The sequence below is a fragment of the Nipponia nippon genome, unplaced genomic scaffold (genome assembly GCF_047370975.1).
Source record: "Nipponia nippon isolate SJK-2023a ecotype South Korea unplaced genomic scaffold, ASM4737097v1 scaffold_5, whole genome shotgun sequence".
Taxonomy (NCBI): domain Eukaryota; kingdom Metazoa; phylum Chordata; class Aves; order Pelecaniformes; family Threskiornithidae; genus Nipponia; species Nipponia nippon.
Genome location: NW_028262369.1, coordinates 1,838,829 through 1,866,567, shown reverse-complemented (window position 1 = coordinate 1,866,567; position 27,739 = coordinate 1,838,829). Strand labels below are relative to the sequence as shown.

Genomic DNA, 27,739 nt, shown 5'->3' with positions numbered 1-27,739 from the left:
TTCGGAAGGACGCGAGGCTGAAGGGAACAGTCTACCGGATCCGGGGCTCCCTCCCCGCCAGCAGCTACCTGCAGCTGCCCCGGACGGGGACGCAGTCGTTGGGGCTGGCGGGACGCTACCTCTACCTGCTCTTCAGGCCCATGCCCCGCAAACACTTCGTCGTCCACCTGGACGTCGCCACCGAGGTACGGGACGCGGGGGCGGCTTCATTAAACTGCCGTCGGTAGCGTCGCGAACCGATTGAAGGACCGGGAGGGTGGTAACGGTGGTCTCCTGCGCTTGGGGGTGTAGAATTTGGCTGGTGTTTGTTGCTGCTGGTGGGTTACGCCGGGCTGGCGATGGTTTCCATCCTGGTGGCGTCTCTGCTGGGGACGGGACACGGAGGGGACAGGGGACACAGCCACACGCCTTCTCCTCTGCAGCATTTCCCCACCAAAGCCACCAGGGTGACTAAAGCTCTGCCTGTGTCTCTGTTTTCTCAGGAAAACCAGGTGGTTCGCATCTCTTTCTCCAACCTCTTTAAGGAGTTTAAATCCACAGCCACCTGGCTGCAGTTCCCCTTCGTCTGCGGAGCAGCCAAGGGCTCGGCGTGCGACCGCGCGGCCCAGACGTCCAGGCGCGGTGAGGATCGCGGCGCGGTCGGGACTGGGCTGCCACGTTGCCACCGAAATCAATTGTTAGGAAATAAATGGAGTTTGGAAGTTGACTTGATGCTGACGAGCGGTGGTCCTGAGCAGGAGATGCTCGGCAGCTGGAAGCTCGGAGCCGTCGCTTCGGGGAGGGATGTCCCCCGTCCCCATTCTCCCAAGCAGCGGGGTGCGAGTCCGCGGAGGCAGCGGGGCTGCTTCTCCGCCCTTCCCCACCTCTGCGCCGCAGCGGCCAGCCGCGAGGCGCCTTTTCCCACCTCCCATCTTGGCACAGGCAAGCCAAGCCTGGTGGGACTCTTGCATAAATACTTTTTACCTCACCGCGTTGATCGCGCGCCTCCCGTTCAGCACGGTCCGAGGTCTGTAGCATCTTTTCCCATCTTTTCTTTTGCCGCCTGCCGCTTTCCTCCCCAGATCTGGCGGGAGCAGCCCCCGCTGACGCGCGCTGGACCTGCCTGGTGCTCGACCTCCGCTCCATCCTCTCCCTCTACCTCAGCCGCCGTTACAGCCACCTGAAGAGCGTCAAGCTCTGCTCCAACCTCCTGGTGAAAAACCTCTGCACGAGCGACTTGGTGTTCGACCCAGGTGAGGAGCTGAGACCCCGCAGTGGTTCTCTGGTTTCTTTTGTGACTTAAACCCAGCCTGGGTGGAACCCGCGGGGGTTTAAAGCCGCTTTTGCAGGCGCGATGGCAGCGGGCTGCCGTTACTGTGGCAGCGGGACAGAAAGCAGAAAGGGCAAAATACTCGGTGCGATGTTAAGTTTCATAGAATCCTAGAATCCCAGGTTGGAAGGGACCTCAGGGATCATCTGCTCCAACCTTTCTAGCACAATCTAGACAAGACGGCCCAGCACCGTGTCCAGCCGAGTCTTAAACGTGTCCAGCGTAGCGGAGTCAACCCCTTCCCTGGGGAGATTATTCCAACGGTTGACTGTTCCCATTGTGAAAACTTTACCTCTCGTGTCCCATCGGAGTCTCCCTGGGAGTAACCTGCACCCGTTACCCCTTGTCCTCACCACGGGACTCCTTGTAAAAAGGGAGCCTCCATCTTCTTTGTAGCTCCCCTTTCAGCACTGGTCCGTGGTGATGAGAGCACCTCGAAGCCTCCTTTTCTCCAGGCTGACCAAGCCCAGCTCTCTCAGCCTGTCCCCACACGGCAGGCTGCCCAGAGCCTGGATCATCCTGGTGGCCCTTCTCTGGACCCCCCCAGCCTGCCCACACCTTTTCTGTGCAGCGGGGACCAGAACTGTGCACAGGATTCCAGGTGTGGCCTGACAAGCGCCGAGTAGAGAGGGATCATGACTGCTTTCTCTCTGCTGGTGCCGCCCTTTTTGATGCAGCCCAGCCTCCTCGTGGCCTCCTTGGCCGCAGCAGCACCCTGCTCACTCACGTTGAGCCTCCTGCCCACCAGGACCCCCAGGTCCCTCTCCACGGAGCTGCTCTCCGGCCAGGTGGATCCCAGTCCATGCTGCACTCCTGGATTACGTTTTCCCAGGTGCAAGGCCTCACACTTGTCCTTGTTAAACTTCCTAAGGCTCTTGTTAGCCCACTCTTCCAGCCTGTCCAGACCTTCCTGCAGGGTGGCTCTCCCTTCCAGAGTGTCTGCTTCCCCACTCAGTTTGGTGTCACCTGCAAAGTTTCACGTGCGCCGGTGACTATGACCTCCCGACCTCTGGAGGAAAGTGTCCTCTCATTTTCCAGCTGTAAAAGTGAACGATAAGAGCAAAGTTAAATATCTTACCAGGGGAGAAACCTTTTTTCGGGGAAAAAAAAATCAAAAGTCTTACCAAGCCTGACTTCTCCAAGGCCTGTGCTTTTATCTGCCGGAAGAACCTGTGGGTTTTTTGTCTCAGAAATCTTCCAACCTACTTTTTTTTTTCTTTTTATCCACCCGCTCAGTGTGGCAGAGATATTTCCATCAAAACCTTTCTTTCTGCCTTTCTTTTTTTGTGCTGGAAATCTGCCCGAACCGACTGGCCCGCTGGAAAGCATCGGTGAGGAGAAAGTTTTAGATGCTGCTTTCGGATTCCTGCAGCTTGTTATATGTTGAGGACTTTCATGAAGTTCCAAAGGCATGAAGGAAAAAAAAAAGACAAGAAAATGCAAACAGAGCCTTAACACAAATTGTGTGAAACTGCTGAATCACGGGATAGAAAACTAAGTGAATCTTGGGCCTGAGGGATTTATAACTCGATGCCAAGGGTTTATGCTCTGGGGTCTTTTTTTGGAGGTTGAGGGTTTCAGGAATATTCCTGTGCAAAGGTGTGTGTGTGTCGCAGCCCTCGGGGTTGTAATCTTTGGTTTTCAGGTGTTCTCAAAGAGGGAAATGGGTTGTGCCCGTGTCCCGTGGGAAACTCACGATCTCAGCTCCGCGGGCCGTGGAGAACTTACTTGCTTTATCTTTACCCCTGTGCTGCCAGGCGTGACCTTCTCCGAGGCCCGGCAAGGCGACCTGGCCCACCGCGGCGTCGCTCCCATGCCGCGGGAAATGGCTTTCCCTGTGCCGAAGGGAGAGAAGTGGCACGACCTCTACGACTACATCAGGTACGGCTGCTCCCGGCTGCGCTTGAACCCACCGCGGCTCCAAGACCTCCCTGTTCCCCGGGGCAAGGCAGGACAGGTAACGCCGCTTGGGGAATGACAGATCTGGACAAACCTGGGGCTTGAGCGGAGATATTTTGGTCAGCCCAACTCCAGCATTTAGGTGGCGTTAATGCATCTGCCCCGGTCTAAGTGTAATTGCTGATCAGTGATATTTTGGGGCGGGAAAAAGGCCTTAGAGCACTCCCGTGCCTGGTGTTAACACCGGTCCTCCCTCTCAATGGTCTCTTGCTGGGATTTAGCGTAACACAGGCCTTTCTTCTGTACGTGCTGTTCCTAGGCAGTGCTTCAGCCTCTTGCTAAGTTAAAGGGTAATCTGACGGGGGCCGCTGAGCCGTCGTTGGCCATACCGCCTCGTCGGCGGGCAGACGTAAGCGTGCCTTCCTCAGCTTCGGCGCTGGGCTCCCATCGGCAGGCAGGTTTTTGTCAGAGAGCTCCGTCGGTCATGAAGTTGCAGGTCATTGGCTTGGCAGCGTTGCCTAAAGCGCGCGGTGCCAAGTTAACCCCCGGAAAGTAACAGTGTGGATCGGACCTGGGAGATGCTTTAGTATCCCTATATTTGGGGGAGGAGGGGGAAAAAGGAGGAATCTTCTAGGAGACAGTGAAGAGGCTTGAGTTATCAAGTGGGATTCCCGGGTGCCAGCGCAATATCCCGATGACATGGCGCCTTCCTCTGTTTTTGCTCAGGTTCCCATCCGAGGGCTGCAAGCTGCCGTACGACTCCATCCAGAAGAGCTGTCCCGGCCCTGCGGCAGGTGGGAAGGCTGGGGGCCGCAGGCCAGGCTGTGCCGCCCCGGCTGGACGCCTTGGGTTGCCGAAAGAGCCCAACCCGCTCCTCGTGTCACCCAGGTGGCCAAGTCTCGGAGGACCCCGTCCGGCAGCTGCCCCAGCCGGTGACGCTCACCAAAGCGGTCCGTGACCGACTGTCCCTCGTCCACCAAATAACCAGTCCCAAAGCTGTAAGTGCACAGTGGAGGGGGCTGCAGCTTCTTCCTTTCTGCCTCCCGTGGTGTTTTTCCCCACGTCTTGTCTTTGAGTTCCTTTATTTAAGGACGTAGAAGCTGCTCGTTGTCATTGGCAGCTGATGTGGGCAGGTCAGGCCCCTGATCTGGGCATGGTCTGTCAACCGCGGCCCCGCAGTTAAGGACTGGGTGGTTCAGTCTGGCGTAGCGCAGAGAAGAGACGAGATAAATGCCGAGTACCTCGGAATCTCCAGACACCTATCCTCCCTCCCTCAGCTGAGGCAGCAAATAGTTGTGTCTTCAAATTATCGATAGGAAAGGAGGACTGGAGAGTAAAGAACTTGATCGGGTGCCGCAGAGCAGTGTGTGGAGTCCGGGTTGCAGGCAGCTGCCCTCACCTCCCATTTCCTCTTCCCTGCTGGCGGCGAGGCAGGAGCCGGTGCTCAGACTGGCTGCCCAGAGAGCACGGTGATGGGCTTGCAGAGAGGGACTGGGGGAAGCCATCCTTCTCACGCCGTGGAGAGGGAGAAAACGAGGAGTGCGACCACTTTGCTGTTCTGAACTGGGATGTGCTGAGCTGGCTGGCCAGGTGCTTTTAGCCTCCTCTGCTCCCTGGAGAGGGCAGCTTTTCCAGAGACTTTCCTGGATCTTTCCTGGGGCTCTGGTTTGCTGGCTGGAGGAGGTGAACTGTGCACAGATGACACTGGGAGCGTAGGGAGAGTGGCTGGTTAAGGTATCCTGGCCAAGCTGCGCACCGACAGGGATGCTCTCCCTCCATGTCGCTGCATCCTTGCCGTGAAGAGTCACTCGGGAGAGACGCAGGTGCCTCCCTGTCTCTGCCGTTGTGGTGGGTGGAAGGCGCTGGGAGGAGGGCTGATCTCTGTCTGAGGCTTTGCTCTTTTTCAGGTGCCGCATCGGTGTCCTGTAATTACGAAAAGCATCCCCGAGGTTCACCTGACAGCCCCAGGGCCTCCGAGAGCCATGCCTGCTGGGGACCAGGAGCTAGGGAAGAACCAGGGACCGCGCAGCGTTGGGGACGCTGGGCAGTCACCGTCAGTCGCTGACGGTGGCATCCACGTGTACGCTTACCAGAGGAGCGAACGAACCATCCGAGCCGTCCGCACCGGCTCGGAGGAGGTGGGTGAAGCGCCGAGGAGTCGCAGCAGCCCGCAGGTGGCTTTGGGATGCTTACGGCTGGCGCTTGTGAGCCCGGCAGAAGGAGCAGAGGGAACGCAAGCTTCGGGCTGGAGTTTGCATTAATCCTGTGGATCCTTTTGCTGGCGTTGGTTTTTTGGACTAGCAGTTCTCCCGTAACCCAGCACGGGTGGGAGAGCTGCTTAAAGCTGGGAAATCCCAGCTCCTCCTTCCGTCCAGATTGGACTTCTGCCAAGTTCAATACTTTAAAGCCACCCCCTGTAAGAGGAGAGAGCCCCAAGCTGCCTCTGGGCTTTAGAGAGAAAGGAGCAATGGGGACGGAGGGGCCCCGTGAGCAGAGGACCTCGGTCCGGCTCGAAGTGTGACGGTGCCGTCTTGGGTTTTTTGTTTTTCAGAGGCTCTTACCAGATCCCATCCTGAAGCTGAGAATGATTATTGGCTTTGGAGGCTGCAGCACCAAAGGGGTCAGTAGCTCGGATGGTTCGGGGAGTTTACGTGTGATCACAGATTGATTGTTTTTTCCGAGGTGTGAAAGGCAGCTGAGTGCCACCCGTCCTGCGCTTTTTGATGGGGAAAACGTCCCCAAAGCAGATGGGCACGAGCTTATGTTTGTGCGTCGCTCTTCTGCTGTTATGATGGCAAATTAGAAATGGGGGCCTTTTTAGATCTTCGCATTTTAACATGTTAAAATTAGAGCCACTTTATAGGAGTCTGGAAAGGAAGGACTGTGTTTTGGATTGTTCCTGTGGGGCACTGTGCCTTGCAGGAGCCCAGCTTGCAGTCTGTGTTAGGGTAGAGAAAGGGTCGTTTTGGTTCAGCCAGTTCAAGGCTCTGCCAACAACATGATTTTCCTTGTATCTGCTGTTCATGTAGTAGAGAGGATTGGCACGGTAAATCCACTGAATTAATCATAGAATCGTTAAGGTTGGAAAGGACCTCTGAGACCATCGAGTCCAACCGTTAACCCAGCACTGCCAAGCCCACCACTAAACCATGTCCCTCAGCACCACATCTCCCCGGCTTTTAAATCCCCCCAGGGATGGGGACTCAGCCCCTGCCCTGGGCAGCCTGGGCCAGGGCCTGACAGCCCTTTGGGGGAAGGAGTTTTTCCCAATACCCAACCCAAACCTGCCCTGGCGCAGCTTGAGGCCGTTCCCTCTCGTCCCATCGCTTGTTCCTGGGGAGAAGAGACCGACTCCCCCCCGGCTCCAGCCTCCTTTCAGGCAGTTGCAGAGAGCGATGAGGGCTCCCCTCAGCCTCCTCTTCTCCAGGCTGAGCCCCCCCAGCTCCCCCAGCCGCTCCTCCCCAGCCTTGGGCTCCAGCCCCTGCCCCAGCCTCGCTGCCCTGCTCTGGCCACGCTCCAGCCCCTCCATGGCCGCCTTGGGGTGAGGGGCCCAGCGCTGAGCACAGCATTCGAGGGGCGGCCTCACCAGTGCCCAGCGCAGGGGCACCATCACCTCCCTGCTCCTGCTGGCCACACTATCCCTGATACAAGCCAGGATGCCATTGGCCCTCTTGGCCACCTGGGCACACTGCTGGCTCATGTTCAGCGGCTGTCGCCCACCACCCCCAGGCCCTTTCCCGCCGGGCAGCTCCCAGCCGCTCCTCCCCACGCCTGCAGTGGTTCCTGGGGTTGTTGTGTCCCAACTGCAGGACCCGGCCCTGAGCCTTGTTGACCCTCTCCCAGCTGGCCTCACCCATCAATCCAGCCTGGCCAGGGCCCTCTAATCAAGCAGGATGTCGGCTGGGCTCTCAGCTTTCCTTCGCGAGTTAGGAGAGTACTTGTACGGAAGAGCATCCTCTCACCTGCACGTGTGCAGCAGATCTCCTGTTGAAGAAATCTCTGCCGGTCCAGCCTAGGACCTGGGGCAGCTCGGGAGGATCTGCAGCCCTCTCGTTCCCCTCTCGGTCCCGCAGGCGCTGTGGACTCAGAACAACGCTGCGGTGGTCTACCCCTGCCACGCTGTCATAGTGACCCTGCAGATCCAGACCGGAGAGCAGAGGTTCTTCACTGGACACACGGATAAGGTGAGCGTAACTCTTTACAGAGCCGTACAGCAACGCTGTCCTTGTACCCCCGATGTACTCCTGGTCCCAGCTCTCCTCGAAAGCCTCTAACCTGGCGCTTCCCGCAGGTGTCGGCGCTGGCCTTCAATGGGAACAGCACCTTGCTGGCTTCCGCGCAGGCCGGTGCCCTGAGCGTGGTGCGTCTCTGGGACTTCCCGACGGGCAGCTGCCTCTCGGTGTTTAAAACCCACGTCCGCTCCCTCTTGTCCCTGAGGTGGGTTTCAGCCTGAGCGCAGGGATGCGTTCAGGCAGGCTACGCGTTGCAGCGCGGCAGCTTTCCTGTGCTATTCGCGTGTGATAAACTAGGAGTGACTTGGAGCTCTCCTTCTGCCTGTGTTTATCACCGAGACCTGCTGGCAGCTGGCCCAGAGCAGCTGATAACGCTGCCAGCTCCCTCCTGAGCTTCCCCCTCAGCTCTCCCCATGCCCTGAACTTGTCTCCTTTTATTCCCCGCTGAGATGTGCTCGGGGTACGAGGAGCTGCGTTTCACCAGGTGGCCTCTTCTTGCAGCTTTTCCCACAGCGGAACCGTTCTGTGTGGCGTCGGAAAGGATGGGCACGGCAAAACGGTGAGGACTGAAACTTGGTTTTGGCGGTTCCCCGCCCTGCAACAAGCAACACGAGGTGGCTGTTCTCCCAGGTTATGTCGTTATTTTGCAGACAAACTTCTGCTCTGGGCTTTCCTAGGCACGTTCTTCGCTCTAGGCAGAGGGAGATCCCTTTCTCATTAGCTGCTTCGAAAATACTTCCCTTCTACCTGATGCTTGCGCGTGTTTGCGTGCAAGATCCTCCGCTGCAAGCAAACAAATCCTTTCGGAAGAGGGACCCGCTGGGGTTGAGCTTTGGGGCTGTTGCTGTCCCTGGTGGGGTCCCAGCTAGGAGCCCGGCCGGGGCGATGAAGGCGGCTGTGCGATTCTGCCTGCACCCTGCGGGGATCGCCGCAGGCTCGCGCGCAGCCTCACCGCCCGCCTCTGCAGCCGTTCTGGCCCACGGGGCTGCGGCTGACACGTGTTTGGGTGGTATTTCGAGCTGGAAGGCTTGCAAGTGCTTAGCGGAGGAATGGGAATTGAAATGGGAGGTTCAGCACTGACTAGAGCCCAAAAAAACCCCTTTTTTATAGCATTTAGGGCAAGATGGGAGGTTTAATTTTTCTGTTCTGAGCGTGGCAGGCATCGCTGCTGGGCACTGAAGCTGCCACCCACCGATGTGGCTAGAGGATGACGCAGATCCCACGCGTAGCAGTCAAAAATCAAGTTGTTGCATGGGACCGGGGGTTTTGCTTTCTCAGTGGAACTGTTTTCATCCCCCAGCAATTAGCGGTGCCATCGCTAACTGCCTGCTGCCTGCAGAAAAAAAGAAACAGCCCTCCGTTTGTTTTTTTTTCTCCTGGCAGGCGGCAGAGGTCCGTGATCCGGGTGGGAGCTGGCGAGCTGAAACTGAGGAGGGGGATAAAGAGGGTGAAAGCAGGGTGGGAGAACGGTGGGGGCCAGGAGCCCCTCTCCCGAGGTGCTGCTGGGTCTGTTTTTAATGGTGTTTTGAAATGCAAAGCATCAAATCAGCTCCGTTTCTTCACCCATCTCCTCCTTTCCTTTGGGGAAAGGCTCGGAGCCTCTTGCCCCTCGCGCTGGGCAAACCCGCACCAGAGCGAAGCGCTGCGAGAGCCAGCGCGGCCGGGCACGTGCTGCCTTCAGCTCTCGCGGACCGGCTCAGCGCTGGTACAGCTCTTCCATCTCAGCGGCCAGAATTCCCACTCCTCTGTGGATTTGCTTTCCAAATCTGAGCCCTGTTGCCAGGCAGCCCCGGGATTCAGAACCTATAATTATGGATGCCAGACAAGTACATTTTGCCGTGAAGCTTTGCAAAGCCCTTGGACTGTCCTAAACCCTCTGTGCGAGAGAATTTTTTTTTTTCCCCTGCTTCAATTCTGTTATCGATGCTTCGTGCCCAGCTCCGGAGCGGGCTCCTGTACGTGCAGCTGGTCAGCTGCTGTGATGAAAAGCTCTTTTGCTGCCATCGTTTCCACGGTTGAGCAGCTCTGCCGTCGTGTCTTCTTGCTTCAGATGGTGGTGGTGTGGAACGCTGCTCAGGCGACCCGTGGCGGAGAGGTGTCCGTGCTGGCCAAAGCGCACACGGATGTGGACATCCAGGCCTTGAAGATCGCTTTTTTTGATGATACCAGGTAGCATGCAAAGAAAATAAATCAAAAGCGTTGGTTTCTGGCACAGCTGCGGGGGGAATCGTGGTGCTGCAGCCGTCCGGTTGCTATTCTGGTCCTCGCTGCCAGCTGGTGGCCCTCGGGCCACTGCCCTTTCACCAGGGGCTTGGAGAGTCCTGCCCTGGTCCTTATGCGGTCTCTCCCGGGACAGGATGGTGTCGTGCGGCCGGGACAACGTCAGGCTGTGGCGAGTACGGAGCGGAGCCCTGCGCTCCTGTCCCGTCAGTCTGGGCGAATACCATTCCCTGGAGTTCACCGACCTGGCCTTCGAGGAGGGGCACGCGGCCGAGCCGGAGGACCGCACGCTGTAAGGGGCTGCCAGGCTCCACCGTCGCCCGTCCTTGGGGCAGCCTGCTGGGAGGGAGCTCTGCCTCGGCTGCCTTTAGCATCCTCCTTCCCTCTCCTCTGCGTCAGCGTGGCGTTTTGCTTGGGCTTTCCTTGCAAAATACGGGGGCCTGCTGGAGCTGGGAGAGCCTCTCCCCTCCTCGGCACGCTTTGCTTCCCAAAAGAGATATGGAATATTGCAGAATAGCCCAAGAAATGGGTCTTTCCTCTTGCCGTACCGATGTTTTGCCGTATTTTGTGAATCTCTCCCCGACCTGAGGCTTGTGGTTAGCTTTCCGTTGGCAGCGGGAGGAGTGTGGTACATATCCTCTTGCATATAGACAGACACACGTCATTTTTGTTGTTGTTTTATTTTAATCATCAAAGCCAGACCTTTTTCGCTACCCCATACTGTTCCGTGCAGGCAGAGCTGTCAGCTCAGCTGGCCCTGCCTTCCCCCGGGCTGTGTCCTGTGGCAGAGAGAGGTTTCTTTCTGAAGTCTCTGCCGAGCTTTTAGCTCTTTTGCTAATTAACGTTTCAAAGGGACAAGGAATAAAATAGGAAGCTCTGACTTGGTTGTAGATTTGTAGGGTAGCGCGTGGAAAGGTGCCCTCGGACACCGCGTTGACCCGTTAGGTTACCGTGAACCAGAATTGCTTTCCATCAGGAAAGTTTAATGGATAAACTGAGCTGGGTTTTTACTAAACCACGCTGGCGCAGCTCCTCTTAACCCTGGGGTGCCGGAGCAGGGGTCTCTCTCCTTTACAGCTTTGTCTGCAGCAAGAGCGGCCACGTCTTGGAGGTGGACTACAAGAACGTCAGCGTGAGGAGCGCGTGGCGGCTCCTGCCCGCCCAGCCCCGGGGCTGCCGGCGGCCGGAGGAGGCAGGCAGCGGTGCAGGCAGGAATATCTGCAGGCAGGGAGGAGGGGACCAGCCAGGGAGCGCCTCAGCCGTCATCGGGGTCAGAAACGACAAACAGATCTCTGGTAAAATAAACCGGGTATTTACCTACTGCTAAGGATTATTTGAGGTTGATTAGATCATTGCTAGCCTCTTAAGTACTGCAAATAATCTTCCTTAGTGCAGCAAAGTATCGTTTTAAGAAAGAATTTGAGCATTTTAAACGCTGATTGCACTTTCAGAGCAACCCTACTTTTAGAAACGTGAAACAAGGTCTTCATTTGCTGATGGGAATCTTAATGTAGAGATGGAAAAAGAGCGAAGCAGACCAACGAAAAAGATGATTTGGGGGATTTTTTTCATTATTCAGCCTGGGCAAAGTGTTTGGAAAATCTTTGTTGCTGTGTACTAAGTAGTACAGCTTTCAGCTCTTCCATTCATTTTAACAGCGGGAAGAATTCACTTTCAAGTGTGATTGCTCTGATATCTTAAAACTTAGTGCATAGTTTGGCAAATTGAGCTAATTAATCTCACGCGTGCCCCTTTGAGAGGTACCTAACTCCAGTTCTCACCTCGTGGGTGAGAAAACGCCCAAGCGGAGATGAAGCGATGTCCTTGGGCGTCCTCCTGGTAGCAGTGCTGGCTCTTGCCAGTGCTTTGACCGATGGACTTCATACCCGAATCAAAAAATCCCCATTTCTGTAGATCTGTATCCTCTCTCCCTCCTCACTGCGCTGCAGAGAGGATTTGAGACACGGAGGTGAAAGGGGTTTGTATCTCAGGCGGTTAATCTAGGACAAACTTTGCTACAGGATCCTCTTCAAGGCCCAAATATGGCAGGGTTTAACAAGCGGTAAGCATTTTCTGTGCCTGGCGAGAGCTGCGCGACGGTAAAGAGGAGTGCTGGAAAGGGATGGGGACTGAACACGTTTTGGGTGCTGAGAAGGAGTAACTGAGACCCATCGGCCTGGACTGACAGCCGCCGCGGCGTTCCTGGCGTTGTCCTCCGAGACTTCGGCCGCTGGTGCGGCTGGACCATGGGATTCGGCTCTTGGATGGCGGGGTACACTCGGTTTGGGTTTTCTTGTTTCAAGTGTACAATATAGTGTTGGTTTTTTGGCTTTTCAGGCCCTGGGATCGCTATAAACAGTATTAGCGTCTCCTCAGCCTTCTGCGCCACGGGTTCAGAAGATGGCTACCTGCGGCTGTGGCCACTGGACTTCTCAGCTGTCGTCTTAGAGGCAGGTGAGTAGAGCTGGGACCAGGGCTTCTGAACTCCACGTCTCCATCAGCTCTGAAGCCAAAGCTCCGCTGCCATGTCTCCTAAAGCGATGCTCGTGAACAAGGGCATCTTTTATGCCTGCTCTCGCTGGGGGTGGCTGCCTTGGTAGTCTTTTACTTCAACAACAATTATTCACGTTCATTCTTGTAACTCGTAGGGGAAAGGCAGGATTTGGTTGACAGCTGCCTGAACACGAGCCAGCAGTGTGCCCAGGTGACCAAGAGGGTCATCGGCATCCTGGCTTGTATCAGGAATGGTGTGGCCAGCAGGAGCAGGGAGGTGATGGTGCCCCTGCGCTGGGCACTGGTGAGGCCGCCCCTCGAATGCTGTGCTCAGCGCTGGGCCCCTCACCCCAAGGCGGCCATGGAGGGGCTGGAGCGTGGCCAGAGCAGGGCAGCGAGGCTGGGGCAGGGGCTGGAGCCCAAGGCTGGGGAGGAGCGGCTGGGGGAGCTGGGGGGGCTCAGCCTGGAGAAGAGGAGGCTGAGGGGAGCCCTCATCGCTCTCGGCAACTGCCTGAAAGGAGGCTGGAGCCGGGGGGGTCGGTCTCTTCTCCCCAGGAACAAGCGATGGGACGAGAGGGAACGGCCTCAAGCTGCGCCAGGGCAGGTTTGGGTTGGATGTTAGGGAAAACTTCTTCCCGGAGAGAGCGGTCAGGCCCTGGCCCAGGCTGCCCAGGGCAGGGGCTGAGTCCCCATCCCTGGGGGGATTTAAAAGCCGGGGAGATGTGGTGCTGAGGGACATGGGTTAGTGGTGGGCTTGGCAGTGCTGGGTTAACGGTTGGACTCGATGATCTTAAGGGTCTTTTCCAACCTTAATGATTCTATGATTCTATGATTCTGTGATCTCCTGGGTGAGAGCAGGCACTCAGTCTTGATTTCTGTGCCCTCGTACCCACAGCTTTTCTGGCCGTGAAAAATTAGGGAAGAAGTTGAGCAGTTCTTCACTCTTTTTGAAACAGCCACCGTAACAGCAGGGCCCGGGGACTTCTAGAATGGGCAGAGACTAATTTGTCACTAAACTCAAACCTGCAAGCATTCAGTCCCGAGGTCATGTCGGCGGCTCGTTTCTCTGTGCGTGACTTTCCTAAATGCGAATCTGGTTCGGTAGCTGTGCTCCAGCTGCTCCTACTCCTTTTCCCGGGGGATTTGCTGACTCCTGTGTCTTTCCCCAGAGCACGAGGCACCGGTGAATTCTGTCTGCATCAGTCCGGACAGCCGCAAAGTCTTGTGCGCGACCACTGCTGGAAATCTGGGCTACCTGGACATCCAGTCCCGGGACTATAACACCCTGATGCGCTCTCACGAGGACTCCATTTTGGCGTTCTCGGTGGAGGGGATTTGGAAGCAGATGGCAACGGTGTCTCGGGACAACACCATCCGAGTCTGGGACCTCGTCTCCATGCAGCAGGTAGGTGAGACGAGAGTCAGTAGGTGTCTAGCATTTATTAACAGCCTGCCTGGTCTCTGTTTAGTCTAATTATCAAAGCTCTACAGTTTGAGTCCTTAAATGTCCTCCCTGAAGCATGGGGGGGCACCATGGGCAAGAAATCCTTCCAGAGTATGGAGTTCTGAGTGTTTTAGCTTAATGCATGATTTGGCCTTAGCTCCTGAAGGTATTGTTAAACAAAAATATATTCGTTTCCTCCATCTTTTGAATATTGCTTTTTAACACAAGACGTAATACCCAAGGGCTTTATCTAAATGCCCAAAGAGCCAGGACTTGACCGCGCTTTACATCCATCCAGGCAGAATGAGATTTCTGTCACGGGACACACTCACGGTGGAGCTCCGAGGCTGTTTGGTGTTAGGTACGGCTGCCAGGTACAGCGTTATCCAGCTTTGTGCCTGCGGTGTGTCTCTTCCCCGCAGCTGTATGACTTCACAGCTGCCGAGGAGATGCCGTGTGCCGTCGCCTTTCACCCTACCCAGCAGATCCTGGCCTGTGGCTTTGACAGCGGGACGGTGCGGACCTTCAGCTTGGCTGCCTCCGATCTGCTGGCGGAGCACAAGTAAGCGCTTGCAGTGGGAGCTGCACGAGGACAGGTACTGCTCGAACTGTGGGTGTCCTGGCAAGAGCCACAGCGATAATTGTGGAGGTGGGAAAAGCGTTTTTCCTGAGCTCGACAATCCTCACGTCCCAGCCGAGTGGTTTTCAGGCAGAGCTAGCTTGCTGTGCCAAGGCTCTGGGTGGTAAAAGTCCAACCTGCGAAGGCTATGAGGACTTGCTTTATGCCTGACCGACCTAGTGGCCTTCTATGATGGAGTAACTACATCAGTGGATGAGGGAAGAGCTACGGATGCCATCTCTCTGGACTTCTGTAAGGCCTTTGACACAGTCCCCCACAATATCCTTCTCTCTAAATTGGAAGGATATGGATTTGATGGGTGGACTGTTCAGTGGATAAGGAATTGGCTGGATGGTCGCATCCAGAGGGTGGTGGTCAATGGCTCAGTGTCCAGATGGAGACCAGTGACGAGTGGTGTCCCTCAGGGGTCTGTACTGGGGCCGGTGCTGCTCAGTATCTTCATCAGTGACACAGACAGCGGGATCGAGTGCACCCTCAGCGAGTTTGCAGATGGCACCAAGCTGAGCGGTGCATGGACACGCCTGAGGGACGGGATGGCATCCAGAGGGACCTGGGCAGGCTGCAGAGGTGGGACTGTGTGAACCTCATGGGGCTCAACGAGGCCAAGGGCAGGGTCCTGCACCTGGGTGGGGGCAACCCCCGGTATCAGCACAGGCTGGGGGATGGAGGGGTGGAGAGCAGCCCTGCCGAGAAGGCCTTGGGGGTGCTGGGGGATGAAAAGCTGGCCATGGGCCGGCCATGTGCGCTGGCAGCCCAGAAAGCCAAGCGTCTCCTGGGCTGCATCCCCCGCAGCGTGGGCAGCGGGGCGAGGGAGGGGATTCTGCCCCTCTGCTCCGCTCAGGGGAGACCCCCCTGGAGCCCCGCGTCCAGCTCGGGGGTCCTCAGCACGGGAAGGACATGGGGCTGTTGGAGCGGGGCCAGGGGAGGCCACCGAAATGCTCCGAGGGTGGCCCAGCTCTGCTGGGAGGACAGGCTGAGAGCTGGGGGGTTCAGCCTGGAGAGGAGGAGGCTGCGGGGAGACCTCACTGCGGCCTTGCCGTGCTGAAAGGGGGCCGACGAGAAAGGGGGGGACGGGCTTTTTAGCAGGGCCTGCTGCGACAGGACAAGGGGGGATGGTTTTAAGCTGAAAGAGGGGAGATTCAGACTGGATATAAGGAAGAAATTGTTTACGCCGAGGGTGGTGAGACAGTGGCAGGGGTTGCCCAGAGCGGTGGGAGATGCCCCATCCCTGGAAACCTTCAAGGCCCGGCTGGACGGGGCTCTGAGCACCCTGATGTGGTTGAAGCTGTCCCTGCCCATGGCAGGGGGATGGAGGGGATGGCCTGGAAAGGGCCCTGCCAGCCCAAAGCCTTCTGTGAGTCTATGGCTTCCTGGTGGACAGTTGGCCAACAGTAGGAAAAGGCTTGGCCTAGAGAGCAGCTGAACAGCGAGCCCTTGCGAGCCTCGGCATGGGGAGCAGAGGATGCTCCAAAGGGAGAGGGAGCATGTCCCATCCAGGGACAGCTGGTGTGCTGCACTTGCTGCTCGGTTTTCCAGAAAGTTGGAGCGTTGATTGTCCTGGGCTGCTGCAGGCATGAGCACGGTGGGGACCTCTGCCTGCTCCCCGGGTTCTTCACGTTGCTGCTGTTCTCTGGGGTTTTGTTTGTTCTCCTCCCCTTTTTCATGTTTTCTGTCTTCTTTCAGGCAGCACCGCACTGTGATCACTGGACTGACCTTCTCTCCAGACGGCAATTTCATGTTCAGCTCCTGTTTGCAGGGAACTCTGGCTCTTTACAGCTGCATGGCAGAGAAAAGCCACATCCTGAGGGTCCTGGGTAAGACTTCGGGCTTGTGGGTTGCCTTTCTTCTTTTTTTTTTTTTTATTAGCACAGCCATCCGAGGACCAAAGCCAAACCAGACTCAGCCTACACAAAGAGATTTTCTGATGAACGTTCTGAGCTGTGTCATTTGGGTTTATACCGTACGTGTGAGCAAACCCTAGCGACCGCCAGCCCTTCCCTACCCCATCCCTGTTCCGACGCTCTCGGCTTGCTCGGTGTTCTGGTGTTGCGAACGGGCCGGAATCGCAGAGACCTGCCCTTTCGGGTCTGGCTTCAACAGCGCATTGCCTAGAAGCAACACACATGTAGAGTCTTCTTACTTATTCCATTTTGCGGATGTGCGGTTTAATTTGTTTTAAACTGGATCGTTTCCCTAATCCTGCCTGCAGCGCAAAGAGCCGTGCTGCTGAAGGGGGAAGGTGGAGAGCTGCAGGCAGGGGAGGCAGCGCGGGGGCAAGGCAGTTTGGACACGTTAATGTCACGTTTAATGTATGGTTTTGAACCGAGCTGTGGCAGCACAAGCTTGGGCAGGGAAAGGGAGCTCCGTTGTGCAATATTGTACAAAGAGGAGGATCCTGCCCCAAGAAGTGTGCAGTTGGAGTAGGTGGAGAAGGAACAGGGGCTCGGATTGATCAGGGAGTTTGTCCAAAATAACCCAAGTTTGGTGTCAGTGCTGCATGTTGACTCTGCTCTGAAACCGTGTTTGCTCCCTGGCCGCGTTCCAGGGACAGAACAGTGGTGTTTTGGTAGTGGAATAAATACAGAGAATTGCTCTGATGTCTGTGATTATTTTTTTTTTTTTTTAGACCTTTGGGTCTATCTGCCCACCCGGCTGACATCAGTGTGGTGGGGTTCGACACAGACTTCATTCTGCACAGGGTTCAGACACCCAGGCTCCAGCTGAGATCTCGCATTCAGAGCTCCTTGTCGCAGCTTCTTATACCGTTAAAAACTAAACACTAAAATCAGTTTTATTCCCTTGACTTTGTTCTGCTCTCCTTGAAAACGTCGCCCGTTCAGACAGGCGACAAGCCGTGTATCTAGACCTTGTCCTTGAGGTGGTTCACCGCACGCTTCGGGTGTTGCAGATAAAATTTGCAGCATCTTCTCCAACAGAGGTTGCTTCTTTCTCAGGGCAGAACGTTAACCCAAGGCTGATTCGGAGGCAGGAGAATGCTCCTCTCTTTACTCTCTCTCTTGCTGTGGCCCTCAGGCAACGTGGTGGCCCAGGACGCTGGGAGCGGTTCGGATGCTTTGGCGGTCAGTGGGGACAGCCGTCTCTTGGCCTTCGTGGGTCCCTCCAAGTACGTCGTGACCGTGATGGAGGCCTGCTCTCTGGATGAGGTACCCAGCAGGCTCCCCTTGTCCCTGGGGGAGGGTGGGGAGGGGAGCACGTGCCCCAGGGGCAATTCCCACAGGCTGCATGAGAGGAGATAGATTGGGCACCAGCAGTGTTGGAGAGGGCCCTTGCCGGCACAGCAGACGTGCTCAGGGTTCTTACAATGAGGTTTGTTTTCCATTCTGTGAGATAGAAACAACAAAGTCAAGGTTTCTTCTTCTCCGGCTTCATTTCCCCTCTAGAAAGATAATTTGGAGAAGTCTTGTGTAGACTGTCAGCTCCGACTCCTCCTTGTGAGCTGCTCTCCTGGGCAGCAGGGACATTGCCTGGACCCTGCAGCCTCTCATTAGGTGGGAAGGGTCTGGGGGCTCCATAGCTTCGTGTCAGGAGAGCCGTGAGGCTCCTGAGGCTTCTGCAGTATTCGCTCCAGGGCGTTCGTTCAGTAGCTCCTTGTTCCGCAGCTGCTGAGGGTGGACATCAGCATCCTCGATTTGAACAGCACGGCCTTGGACTCTGCAGCGAGAGTCTGCTTTGCTCCGGTGCGTCGAGGCGAGCTCCTGGTGTCCACTTCTTCCAATAAAATCCTCGTGCTTGATGCAAAAACGGGACGACTGGTGCGAGAGGTAGGACACTATGAAATGAATGCACCGAGGGCTCGTGTTGCGTGGGGTGTGGGCACTTCATGTCAGTGCAGGAGGCTAAATGAGAGGAGAGCTCATCTTGGAGTTCACAAGCTTCAAAGAAACCCATGAGTGGCAAGCACGTAGCTATCCTGGTGTGGTCATGCCCAGGGTGAGCCTGAGCTTGTCCTTGTTTTCCGTGTTGTTGCGCTCCTGTCCTCTTGCTGAAGCGTAAGTAAGGACAGGAGCCGGCTCAGTTAACGCTGCCAGTGCTGTTTCTCATCCTCAGGTGTCTCCCGTGCACAAGCTGTCCTGTTCTTCCTTGGCGCTGAGCAAGGATGGCAGGTACCTGCTCACTGCTGGCGACAAAGTTATCAAAGTGTGGGACTATCAGATGCGCTTCGATATCAACTTCCAGGTACAAAGGGAGGGAAGGGGGTTGGTGTTGCCTTGATCAAGTATTTCTGAATCCCTGGAGAAGAGAGCAGCAAATGCCCTCTGTGTGACGTGGCCCAGCGTCCCCAGTCCCAATTTGCCCAGTAAACAGAAATGCAGCTCTGTTCCCACGTTGTGGTAACGCCCTGCGCTGAGCACGGGCTAGGGCTGCCAAAGCACCACACCTAGGGAGACCCTCTGCGGAGGACAGAGGTAGGTGTCACCTCCGTGACAGGGACAGGGCCACCCAGAGAAGAAAATGGCTCGCCCAGGGTTTCAGAGGTATTGAGAGCTAGAATAACGGTGTGATTTTTGGGGGTTGTCCTATGCAGGGGCAGGAGTTGGACTCGATGATCCTTGTGGGTCCCTTCCAACCCAGGACATTCTATGATAAGACCTTGGGGGTTTTCAGCTTCTGCTTGTTTCTCCAGATCAGGTTGGTCAGCCCCAGGTTAGAATCGTAGAATCGTTTAGGTTGGAAAAGACCTTCAAGATCATCAGGTCCAACCGTTAACCCAGCACTGCCAAGCCCACCACTAAACCATGTCCCTCAGCACCACATCTCCCCGGCTTTTAAATCCCCCCAGGGACGGGGACTCAGCCCCTGCCCTGGGCAGCCTGGGCCAGGGCCTGACAGCCCTTTGGGGGAAGGAGTTTTCCCTAATACCCAACCCAAACCTGCCCTGGCGCAGCTTGAGGCCGTTCCCTCTCGTCCCATCGCTTGTTCCTGGGGAGAAGAGACCGACCCCCCCGGCTCCAGCCTCCTTTCAGGCAGTTGCAGAGAGCGATGAGGGCTCCCCTCAGCCTCCTCTTCTCCAGGTTGATCGACCCTAGGTCTGAGCACTGTAGAGGTGGCCTCCGAGGGGATCCTCCACTGAGGAGCGTAGACACTGGCTGTGCAGGGGAGGGAGGGCCGTACCCCCCATCCTGATAGGACAGGCGTGGTGCTGGAGACATTCAAGGCCTGCTCTCTCCCAGGTGTACATCGGCCACTCGGAGGCAGTGCGCCAGGTGGCCTTCACCCCAGACCAACGGCACGTCATCAGCGTCGGAGATGCCATCTTCCTCTGGGATTTCCTGGCTCTGCCTGCGGAGGGGTCACCCCCAGCCGGGTGAGCGCATGGTGCTGGGCAGTGCCTTCTCCTGCTTCCCGTCCCCTCCCCTGCCCCGTCCCGTCTCGGTGTAACGCCGGTCTCCTCGCCTTTCCAGGGCTCGTTCCTCTGAATCCGCTCTGCTGCCGGGAGCAGGTGAGTTTGCCTCCTCCCGTGAGTTGTGCTGGCCGGCAGGTTGGCAGCCCTTCGTGGCAGAGGGTAGGGGTTGGGGTTTTGGGTTCCTTCCCTCAGTGGGTCAGAGAGCAGGGGGTTAAAGAGCTAATTAACCCCAAGGGACAGTCAGTCTTCAATTAACGAGCACCTCTCAGCGGGAGTCTGCCAAGGAGGGGATGTTCTGAGCAGAGCCGCTCTGGGTTTCTTGGCGGGCCTTTCAGCTTTTGCCTTCTGTCTTTCCCTGCCTCCATCTCTTCTGTCTTCTTTTTCCCTGCCCTCGCTGTCCCTCTCTCTGTCTGTCCCCCACCTTTCTTGAAGGACAGAGGAGAAGTGGCTTCTCCCATGTAGGAGGAAGCTGGAGAAATGAGCTTGGAGGTATCACATCAATCAGCTAGGGAGGATGAGAGGATCCAAGGGATGAAGGAAGTTACACGAAGCCTTTTCTTTTCACAGACGGGAGCTCTGAGAAGCTGAAGGATGCCTCTGAGACGCCTCGGCAGACAGTTCCTCTTCCATTGTTGTCCTCGCCACCGTGTTTGGATGTCAGCTCTGTCCACCAAGCGGGATGTCAAAGTAAGAGGAACTGCTTGCAGGAAAGGGGAAAATGAATCTTGTTTTAGGAAAAACTCTTTGCCCTAGTTGAGCAGCAGCCTTGGAGCCATCCCTGCCCATGATCCCCTTCCTGCAGCCTGACAGACCAGTCTGCACTTCCCCTCCCCTAACTGGGACAAAGCCAGCCAGAGGTGTTGGGGTCCAGCATGGCTCTGTCCTCGGCCCTCCTCCATAGACTGAGCTGCTGGCACAGCTTCTCCGAGGGCTGTGGTAGATACCTTGCTGGACCTAGCCAGGAGGAAACGTCTGCTTTGCTCTCCACCCTAACAGATGGGCTGTTACACAGAGCAGGAGAATGACACCGCCAGGATCAAAGGATTGGTCACACGTGAAGCAGTCCTGAAGGACACGGATGGCTCTGTCCTCCCACGGATTTTTCTTTTCAGGTATTTTCTCTGACTCGGACAAAGAGGAGGAAGCAGGTTGGCCAGGCAGCAGCAGGATGGTGGCGAACGGAGATGAAGACAACTCGGTCCTTGTGGTGGAGTCGGTCAGGAACGAGGAGCCCGTTGTTGTGAGGCCCAAAGTGAGGCAGGAGGGCCCGAGGTCTCCTGGAGAACCAGCAAACGGTAAATCAGGGGTATTCCTGTCCTGTACAGAGCTTGGCTCCTTAGGGGCACGATGTGCGCAGGCCTGCATGGCAGCTTGGTCTATCCCTGAAAAATAAAGATCATTATTAACATGGTACAGGTAGACCCGGACACGTGCTCTGCGTTGTGAGATGAAGGGCAGCAGCGTGTTCCTCGGGGCTCTTCCCTTGGCTGTGATTTACCAAGGGAAGTCAGCACGGAGGGAAGCTCGTGCTTCTTTTTCTGGCTCTTTCCCTGCTGCCGCTTCTCGGCACACCACAAGCCCCTCTTCAGCTCGGAGCCAATATCATCTCGAAGCGGCACGTTCTATTAAACCAGCCTGAAATGAAAGCTCCCAATGTCTCTATTAATAGAGGCACAGCCTCCAAGCTGCAGCAGTTCGTGGCGTGCTGCCAGAAGCAGGCAGCTGCCAGCACTCGGCCCCAGGCAGGATTCGTTGGAAAGCTTCGCCATAAAACCGTGCCTCCTCCGCTCTCGTTACAGACCCCCTCTAGCCGCGTGCCTTACGCTTTCGCAGCGGGGCGCAGGGTGTGCGGCGTGGGTGCCCTTAGGCTGTTTGCAGCGTGGCGTGGCTGAGCGGGATGATGGGAGGAGATGGATGTTCCCCCTTTGCTCCGGGAAAGCTGGTGCTGTTCCTGTGGCCGGTCATGTAGGAGCGCGGGTGATGCCGCAGTCGGATTTTTACCTCGTGTGTGTGTGTGTGCACACGCACGTACGCAGCATCCAAAGGGACAGCAAGCCACAGCCTAGCCGCTGCTCCCAAACCACTCCCGGGAGCAGCATCCCATAGGTGCTGTTTTCTTCTTTGTGTGGCAGAACCCAGAAAGGAGACCAAAAGTCCCAAGTCCCGACGCTCCGTCCGCCCGGATTCCTACCGGCATTTCACTCCTCGCTTTAAGGCATCGGTGCTCCCCCAGGTGAGAGCTGTGCCGGGGCTGGTTGCCTGGCAAACAGGCGTTTTGGGGCCGGGGTAGGTGGATTTTCCAAATTTTTTTCTATTTTGTTCTCTCTTTGAAAGCAATTTGTGAACTACACCCCTGGGCCTGATGTTCAATAAGAAACTCCTAGCATTAGTTCCCCTTTCTCCTCTACACGCAGCTCTTTCCAGACTAGGAAAAAGTGAGTTGTGATCAACTCTTTTTCTGTTCAGCAAATCTGCATACATTTTTATTCCAAAGAAATGGAAATGGCATGGGCTATTGAAAGTGAAAGACGAGTGAGCAATGGAGTGATTCATCACGCGCCCGTATTTGCGAGCAGATGCGTTGGCAGAGCAGGCTGGGGAAGGCAATCCGTCGAGCGTAGTGAAGGCAGTCAAGGCGCAGCTCTCGCTCTGTTAACAAACAGAGCAATAATAAAACAGAAACTTAACTCAACCTTTTCCTAAGCTCTGCCGTTCGCGGTGCTGGGAGAAAAGCTACGTTCGGCTCGCAGCCTCAATTCTCTCCTCTGTCCCTCCACCTGGTAGCATTTCCCCACCCCCCCCACCGCTGTCTTCCTATTGAAACATCTACATTCCCAAATCAGCAAAACCCATTGAACCCTTTCCCAGCAGGATTAGCAGCTGCTCATCGGCCGGGCAGTGGCTGCCAGCCCGTTTTGTGCCCCATCTGAAAGCATCTGTGCCTGGTTTTGCTGGTGCGGTTTCTCTTTTCGATGTATAAGTATTCATCTGTTGATGTGTTGAACTTGAATTGTGTGAGCGTTGGCGTGAATTTGCGTGTTGTGTGTGCAAGGACGTGCGTGTGCTTGTACTCATGCTTTTTCTTACGTGGGTGTTGAGTGTACCTGCCCGAGCCATCCTTCTAGAGCTTATTTTAAGCCAGTGTCTATTTTTCTTGCAGAATTTCATCTCTCCTCCAGCTGGCAGTGAGGTCTTGAAGCTGAAAGCAGTGATCGGCTACAATGGGAACGGCAGGGGGAATATGGTGTGGAACCCGGACACAGGTACACCGGGAAGGCTCCGGAGGGGCGGGAGGTGTCTGTGCTGAGCCAAGTTATGACCTCCTACCTGGTGGGTTGGGATCTTTGCTTTAACACAGGGATTCTTTGTGCTGGTAAAATCCCGTAACCCTTCTTCTTTGCTGCTGGCAACCGTTAGTTGATAGGGGCAGACTCAGGCTTCGGTTGTTGAGTGGATTAGGGGAAGGGAGACTTTACTCCACTCTCAACCTGATGGGAAGGACGCTGACGGGCCGTGTAGAAGTCAGCTTTTACGTATTACTGAAAAATAAGCCTTTTCCTGAATTGCAATGTGGGTTGGAGAGGGTGCTGTGTGTGAAGCCTTTACATGAAAACATCCCTCCTTCTCTGCTAGGCTTCTTCGCCTACACCTGTGGCTGCATCGTCGTGGTTGAAGACCTGCACTCGGGGTCACAGAGTCACTGGCTTGGCCACGCAGAGGAGATCTCCACGCTCGCCGTCAGCCACGATGCCCAGGTAGGAGAGGCTTCTGCTGCCCCGGGCTGGGTTTTGTCTGCGTCACTTTGGGCTAAAGGAATGTCACAGGCTAAAATCCCATTTATCCGTTCCTTCTTCTGCCTGCTGCATGGAGATCTGGGGTTATGGAACTAAAATACATGTTTTTGGAGCCCACCTACCCATTGTGCTGGCTCAGTGGGACGGTAAAGGCTTAGAATCATAGAATCATTAAGGTTGGAAAGGACCTCTGAGATCATCGAGTCCAACCACTACCCTAACTGCCAGGCCACCTCTAAACCCTGTCCCTAAGCACCACATCCACATGGTTTTGGACACTTCCAGGGACTGCGATTGCACCCTGCCCTGGGCAGCCTGGGCCAGGGCCTGACCGCTCTCTCCGGGAAGAAATTTTTCCTAATACCCAACCCAAACCTGCCCTGGCGCAGCTTGAGGCCGTTCCCTCTCGTCCCATCGCTTGTTCCTGGGGAGAAGAGACCGACCCCCCCGGCTCCAGCCTCCTTTCAGGCCATTGCAGAGAGCGATGAGGGCTCCCCTCAGCCTCCTCTTCTCCAGGCTGAGCCCCCCCAGCTCCCCCAGCCGCTCCTCCCCAGCCTTGGGCTCCAGCCCCTGCCCCAGCCTCGCTGCCCTGCTCTGGCCACGCTCCAGCCCCTCCATGGCCGCCTTGGGGTGAGGGGCCCAGCGCTGAGCACAGGATTTGAGGCGAATACCTCAAATCATCACCCCTCCTCTGGGTGATGCTGCCATTCCCTCCTGCCATCAGCTGATGGTTGTTCTCAGAGAATTTTTCATTTGCCAGCCACATCACTTTAATTTGAGACTAACAGTTCCTAAGACTGACTAACTAATGAAGTGTTCTCTAATGATTTACCAAGGCCTCAGTGACAAGGTATTGTTCTGTTAGGTTCTTGCCTCTGCCTCGGGAAAGAGGAATGGAGACTCCCATTGTCACATCTGCATCTGGAACACCCAGGATGGGGTTTGCACAGCAAATCTCTTCCATCACGAGACACAAGTACAAGCCATGGCATTCTCTCGGGATGACAGGTTCCTTGTTACCCTAGGTGAGTGTACCGGTAACACCAGGTGTGGGGCAGGAATACACCCGAGAGCAGGCAGCTCACGGGAGGAAGGCGTGCAATACCTGTGAGATGTGCACCAGGCTCGTGGGTATGAAGCTGGTGCTCGGTAGCCTCGGGATAACGGATAATGCAGCACGTAAAACCGCGAGCGATCTCGGGCCCTCCGGGGAGTGACCGCCTGCAGAGCTGCTCTTTGCAGCTGAGCGTGCTGCCGGGGCACTGTCGGCAGCGTTTCGAGGGGAAGCACGCGCCCCGTGCGTCCCAGCCCTGGGCTCCCTCCAGCTCCCCTTCAGTTCTTTCTCATTGCCCCAGCTAGCTCATTTTTCTTGAAGTTACAGCATTCTTGCCTCGCTAGTGCTTGTTAAGCCCATGTAAATAGCGTGCAGTTACTATATATAGTATCCAAAGGGAAAAGCCACCTTCTGGACTTCTTACTGCTGCTTAGGTAGAATTGCATTGAATTGCACAGGCTTCAAACTGTGCGCCTCCCACCAGGCAGCGATGCCAGCACAAGACGGACGCTCAAGCTGTCTGTTTTGTTTAGGCAGGGGACATTTAAAGGACAAACATGCAATTAGTAAGTTCTTGTTTTGTATGAGACAGGACCTGCGGAGCAGGCAATACACCTTCTCTGGGCTGGCGAGTCTGCCCTTGGCAAAAAGCGAGCTTTGCTGGCGAGGAAGAGCGCTTTGCGCTCTCCACGGAGCAGCGTGGGAGAGCAGCCTTCCTCCTCCAGCTCCGGTCTGGGCTGCAGAGAAAAGCTGAAAGTCTCCACTGAGATTCTGGAGCCTGGGAAAGGCAGCAGGAGAGCACTGTCCTCCGGTGCTGGGGATGTTTGCCGTCCCCAAACAGAACGTTCCCCGTTCTGCTGCCACCCAGATACAGTGGCTTCCACTAAGATCAGCTCCCATCTCGGCTTTGACCTCAGCTCCCATCTCGGCTTTGACCTCAGCTCCCATCTCGGCTTTGACCTCAGCAATGGTGACATCCCTGTCTCATTTTAAGACCGTTGTTAGCCCGGAGCACACAGTATCACTGGAGGGCTCGTGTGGGGCGTATGTTGAGGTGTGCAGGAGCTCCTAAGGATGTAGAAACAGCAGAAAACCTCCTCTGCCTGCTGAAATCCCTACCACGCCAGCCATCGGCCGGTTCGAATGCCGGCTGCAGACCCCGCTGCAGGGCCAGATCTGCTACAGCCTCCAGCGTGAAGCGTTGGGCCAGTTATATCTGTCCTCACCTCGAATGAGGACCCGCCACGTCGTGTGGCTTTTGCTGAACACGCAAGGAGCCGCGTCCATGCCTGGGACGGTGTTCGCGGCGGTTGTCTCCGAACAACTGGGCAAGGGAGTGACAGAGTTGATGCGTGCGTGCAGTGTCTGCGCTTGCGAGCGTCCTGAAGAAACACTGAGGCTGCAGAATTTCCTCCTACTGTCTTTTCATGTTCTGCCTAGGGGACTACAGCGATCAAACCGTTGCTCTGTGGAATACCTACACTTACGAACTCATGTTGTCGACTTGTATCTCGGAGCCAGTCCATGACGTGGCTTTTAGTCCTCTTTCTCACAGAGAGCTGGCCTGCGTGGGGAAGGGAGCCGTGATGTTTTGGCTGTTGGAGCAGCAGGGAGCTGATGTCAACCTCAAGGTAAACCTCAGTTTTACCTTCTTTTAAATTTTCCGTTCAGCATCTCTGACTTCTTTTCCAAGCCCCTGGTGAGTGCGATGGAGGCTCTGCCTCCACAGGTCTCTGAGAGCTGATGATTTCTCTTAGCGGATGATGTTGGCTGGCCGTGAGCAGCTTTCAGTTGTATTTGAGGCATTAACTGCACGAACTGAGGGGAGGAGGAAGGGTTTGGGATTTTTTTTTTTGGTGTAGGTAAGCACCATATTCTCTTTGACGTTTCTGTTTTATGTGCTCCGGCAGGTTCATCGGGCCCCTGCCCCGGACGCGTTAGGGCCGGTGGAGCTGACCTCTCTCTGCTACGGTGCCGACGCTCTTCTATATAGCGGGACCAACTCAGGCCAGATCTGCGTGTGGGACACCGAGACTAACCGCTGCTTCATGACGTGGGAGGCCGACGAGGGCGAGATCGGTGGGTGCAGATGCCGCAGGTGTCCGTTAGGGCTGTAACGGGGAACTCATTAGGAAAGAAGAGCAACGAGCTTGCAGACCTCCGACTTCAGCTGTGATCAGAAAACCGGTTTGCTGTGTTGGATGCAAGATGCATGGGGTGGCAACGGATCTGTGACCTGGGTTTCCTCGAGGTCCTGGGTTTTCCGCGGGGTTCACCTCTAGTCTGTAAAAACACTGGGTACTGGGCTGTAAAAGACCCCCGCTGCCCTGCCCGAGGGGCCTGGCTGTCAGGAGCACACCTAGGGTGATGGCCGAGAGCGGTGGGTATTCACGGGTGCCCTTCCTTCCCCCGTGGCCTCCCAGGTGTGCTGGTGTGTCGGTGCAACAGGCTGGTGAGCGGCAGCAACACGAAACGCATCCGCCTGTGGGCAGTGGCCACCGTGCAGGAGCTGAGGCTGAAAGGTCCCGACGCCAGGTAGGAGGTGGTGGCCCCAGCGCCCCCGCGGTGCTTGCGCCCCTCTCGAGAACCCTTTGTGCTCTTGAGATGCTCTGCAGCTCCCAGGACCTGTCCGAGAGGTGGCTTTTCACAGACAGACATCGGCTCTGGCTGCAACCGCGCCGCTCCTGTCGCTCTTCATCCTTAGCTTTTCCTCTCCATCCCATGACTGCTGATTCTTTCTGTCTGGATCTTTTTACTGAATTTTTGCCACAGGTAGCTGAACCCTCTTAATACTGGAAATAGGTGGAGTTTATCATGCCTGAAGTTTGTGTCGGTGATTTGCAGGAACTCGTTTAAGAGAATTAGTGAAATACATTGCCTTTGGTTCTTCTCTCGTGCTATTGCAGCCCCTATTTTCTTTCTTTCCTGTAAAAGATGGTTGTAGTGCAAACACAACGGTAGTCACTGTTCAATGTACAGGAGCCCCTCACTGAACCATTTAGCTGCAAATACATGACTGGGCTTGTTAGAAAATTGCATTTAAAGGAGGCAGAGCGGCTGTTCCAACAGTTGAGCCAGTCCCTCTCGCATCCTCCTTTCCTCCAGGTCTAGCTCAGTCCTGCTAGAACACGAGATTACCCTCGACGGGACGATAGTCAGTGCGGCCTTTGATGACTCTCTAGAAATGGGAATTGTGGGCACTACGGCAGGAACGCTGTGGTACATCAACTGGACAGAGAGCACGAGCATCCGGCTAATCAGCGGCCACAAGAACAAGGTTAGAGGGGCT

At 56.0% G+C, this 27,739-nt stretch overlaps 1 protein-coding gene across 2 annotated transcripts in view; it reads left to right on the top strand.

The window, feature by feature from the left end:
- The window catches only part of WDR90 (WD repeat domain 90), a 35,735-nt gene that overhangs the window by 1,523 nt on the left and 6,473 nt on the right, over positions 1 to 27,739 (top strand). For both annotated transcript variants that reach the window (XM_087732046.1, XM_087732047.1), the window contains exons 3-35: positions 9 to 185; positions 483 to 621; positions 1,062 to 1,232; positions 3,067 to 3,190; positions 3,935 to 4,002; positions 4,097 to 4,206; positions 5,116 to 5,346; positions 5,760 to 5,828; positions 7,282 to 7,392; positions 7,500 to 7,645; positions 7,942 to 7,999; positions 9,491 to 9,609; positions 9,797 to 9,952; positions 10,738 to 10,955; positions 11,998 to 12,114; positions 13,323 to 13,558; positions 14,020 to 14,159; positions 15,921 to 16,051; positions 17,271 to 17,401; positions 17,858 to 18,019; positions 18,306 to 18,434; positions 19,430 to 19,563; positions 19,661 to 19,698; positions 20,170 to 20,289; positions 20,715 to 20,897; positions 21,735 to 21,835; positions 22,763 to 22,865; positions 23,236 to 23,357; positions 24,262 to 24,421; positions 25,891 to 26,081; positions 26,361 to 26,529; positions 26,874 to 26,985; positions 27,556 to 27,727. In XM_087732046.1, coding sequence (XP_087588172.1) covers positions 9 to 185; positions 483 to 621; positions 1,062 to 1,232; positions 3,067 to 3,190; positions 3,935 to 4,002; positions 4,097 to 4,206; positions 5,116 to 5,346; positions 5,760 to 5,828; positions 7,282 to 7,392; positions 7,500 to 7,645; positions 7,942 to 7,999; positions 9,491 to 9,609; positions 9,797 to 9,952; positions 10,738 to 10,955; positions 11,998 to 12,114; positions 13,323 to 13,558; positions 14,020 to 14,159; positions 15,921 to 16,051; positions 17,271 to 17,401; positions 17,858 to 18,019; positions 18,306 to 18,434; positions 19,430 to 19,563; positions 19,661 to 19,698; positions 20,170 to 20,289; positions 20,715 to 20,897; positions 21,735 to 21,835; positions 22,763 to 22,865; positions 23,236 to 23,357; positions 24,262 to 24,421; positions 25,891 to 26,081; positions 26,361 to 26,529; positions 26,874 to 26,985; positions 27,556 to 27,727 — 4,548 coding nt within the window. The remainder of the gene's footprint in view (positions 1 to 8; positions 186 to 482; positions 622 to 1,061; positions 1,233 to 3,066; positions 3,191 to 3,934; positions 4,003 to 4,096; positions 4,207 to 5,115; positions 5,347 to 5,759; positions 5,829 to 7,281; positions 7,393 to 7,499; positions 7,646 to 7,941; positions 8,000 to 9,490; positions 9,610 to 9,796; positions 9,953 to 10,737; positions 10,956 to 11,997; positions 12,115 to 13,322; positions 13,559 to 14,019; positions 14,160 to 15,920; positions 16,052 to 17,270; positions 17,402 to 17,857; positions 18,020 to 18,305; positions 18,435 to 19,429; positions 19,564 to 19,660; positions 19,699 to 20,169; positions 20,290 to 20,714; positions 20,898 to 21,734; positions 21,836 to 22,762; positions 22,866 to 23,235; positions 23,358 to 24,261; positions 24,422 to 25,890; positions 26,082 to 26,360; positions 26,530 to 26,873; positions 26,986 to 27,555; positions 27,728 to 27,739) is intronic.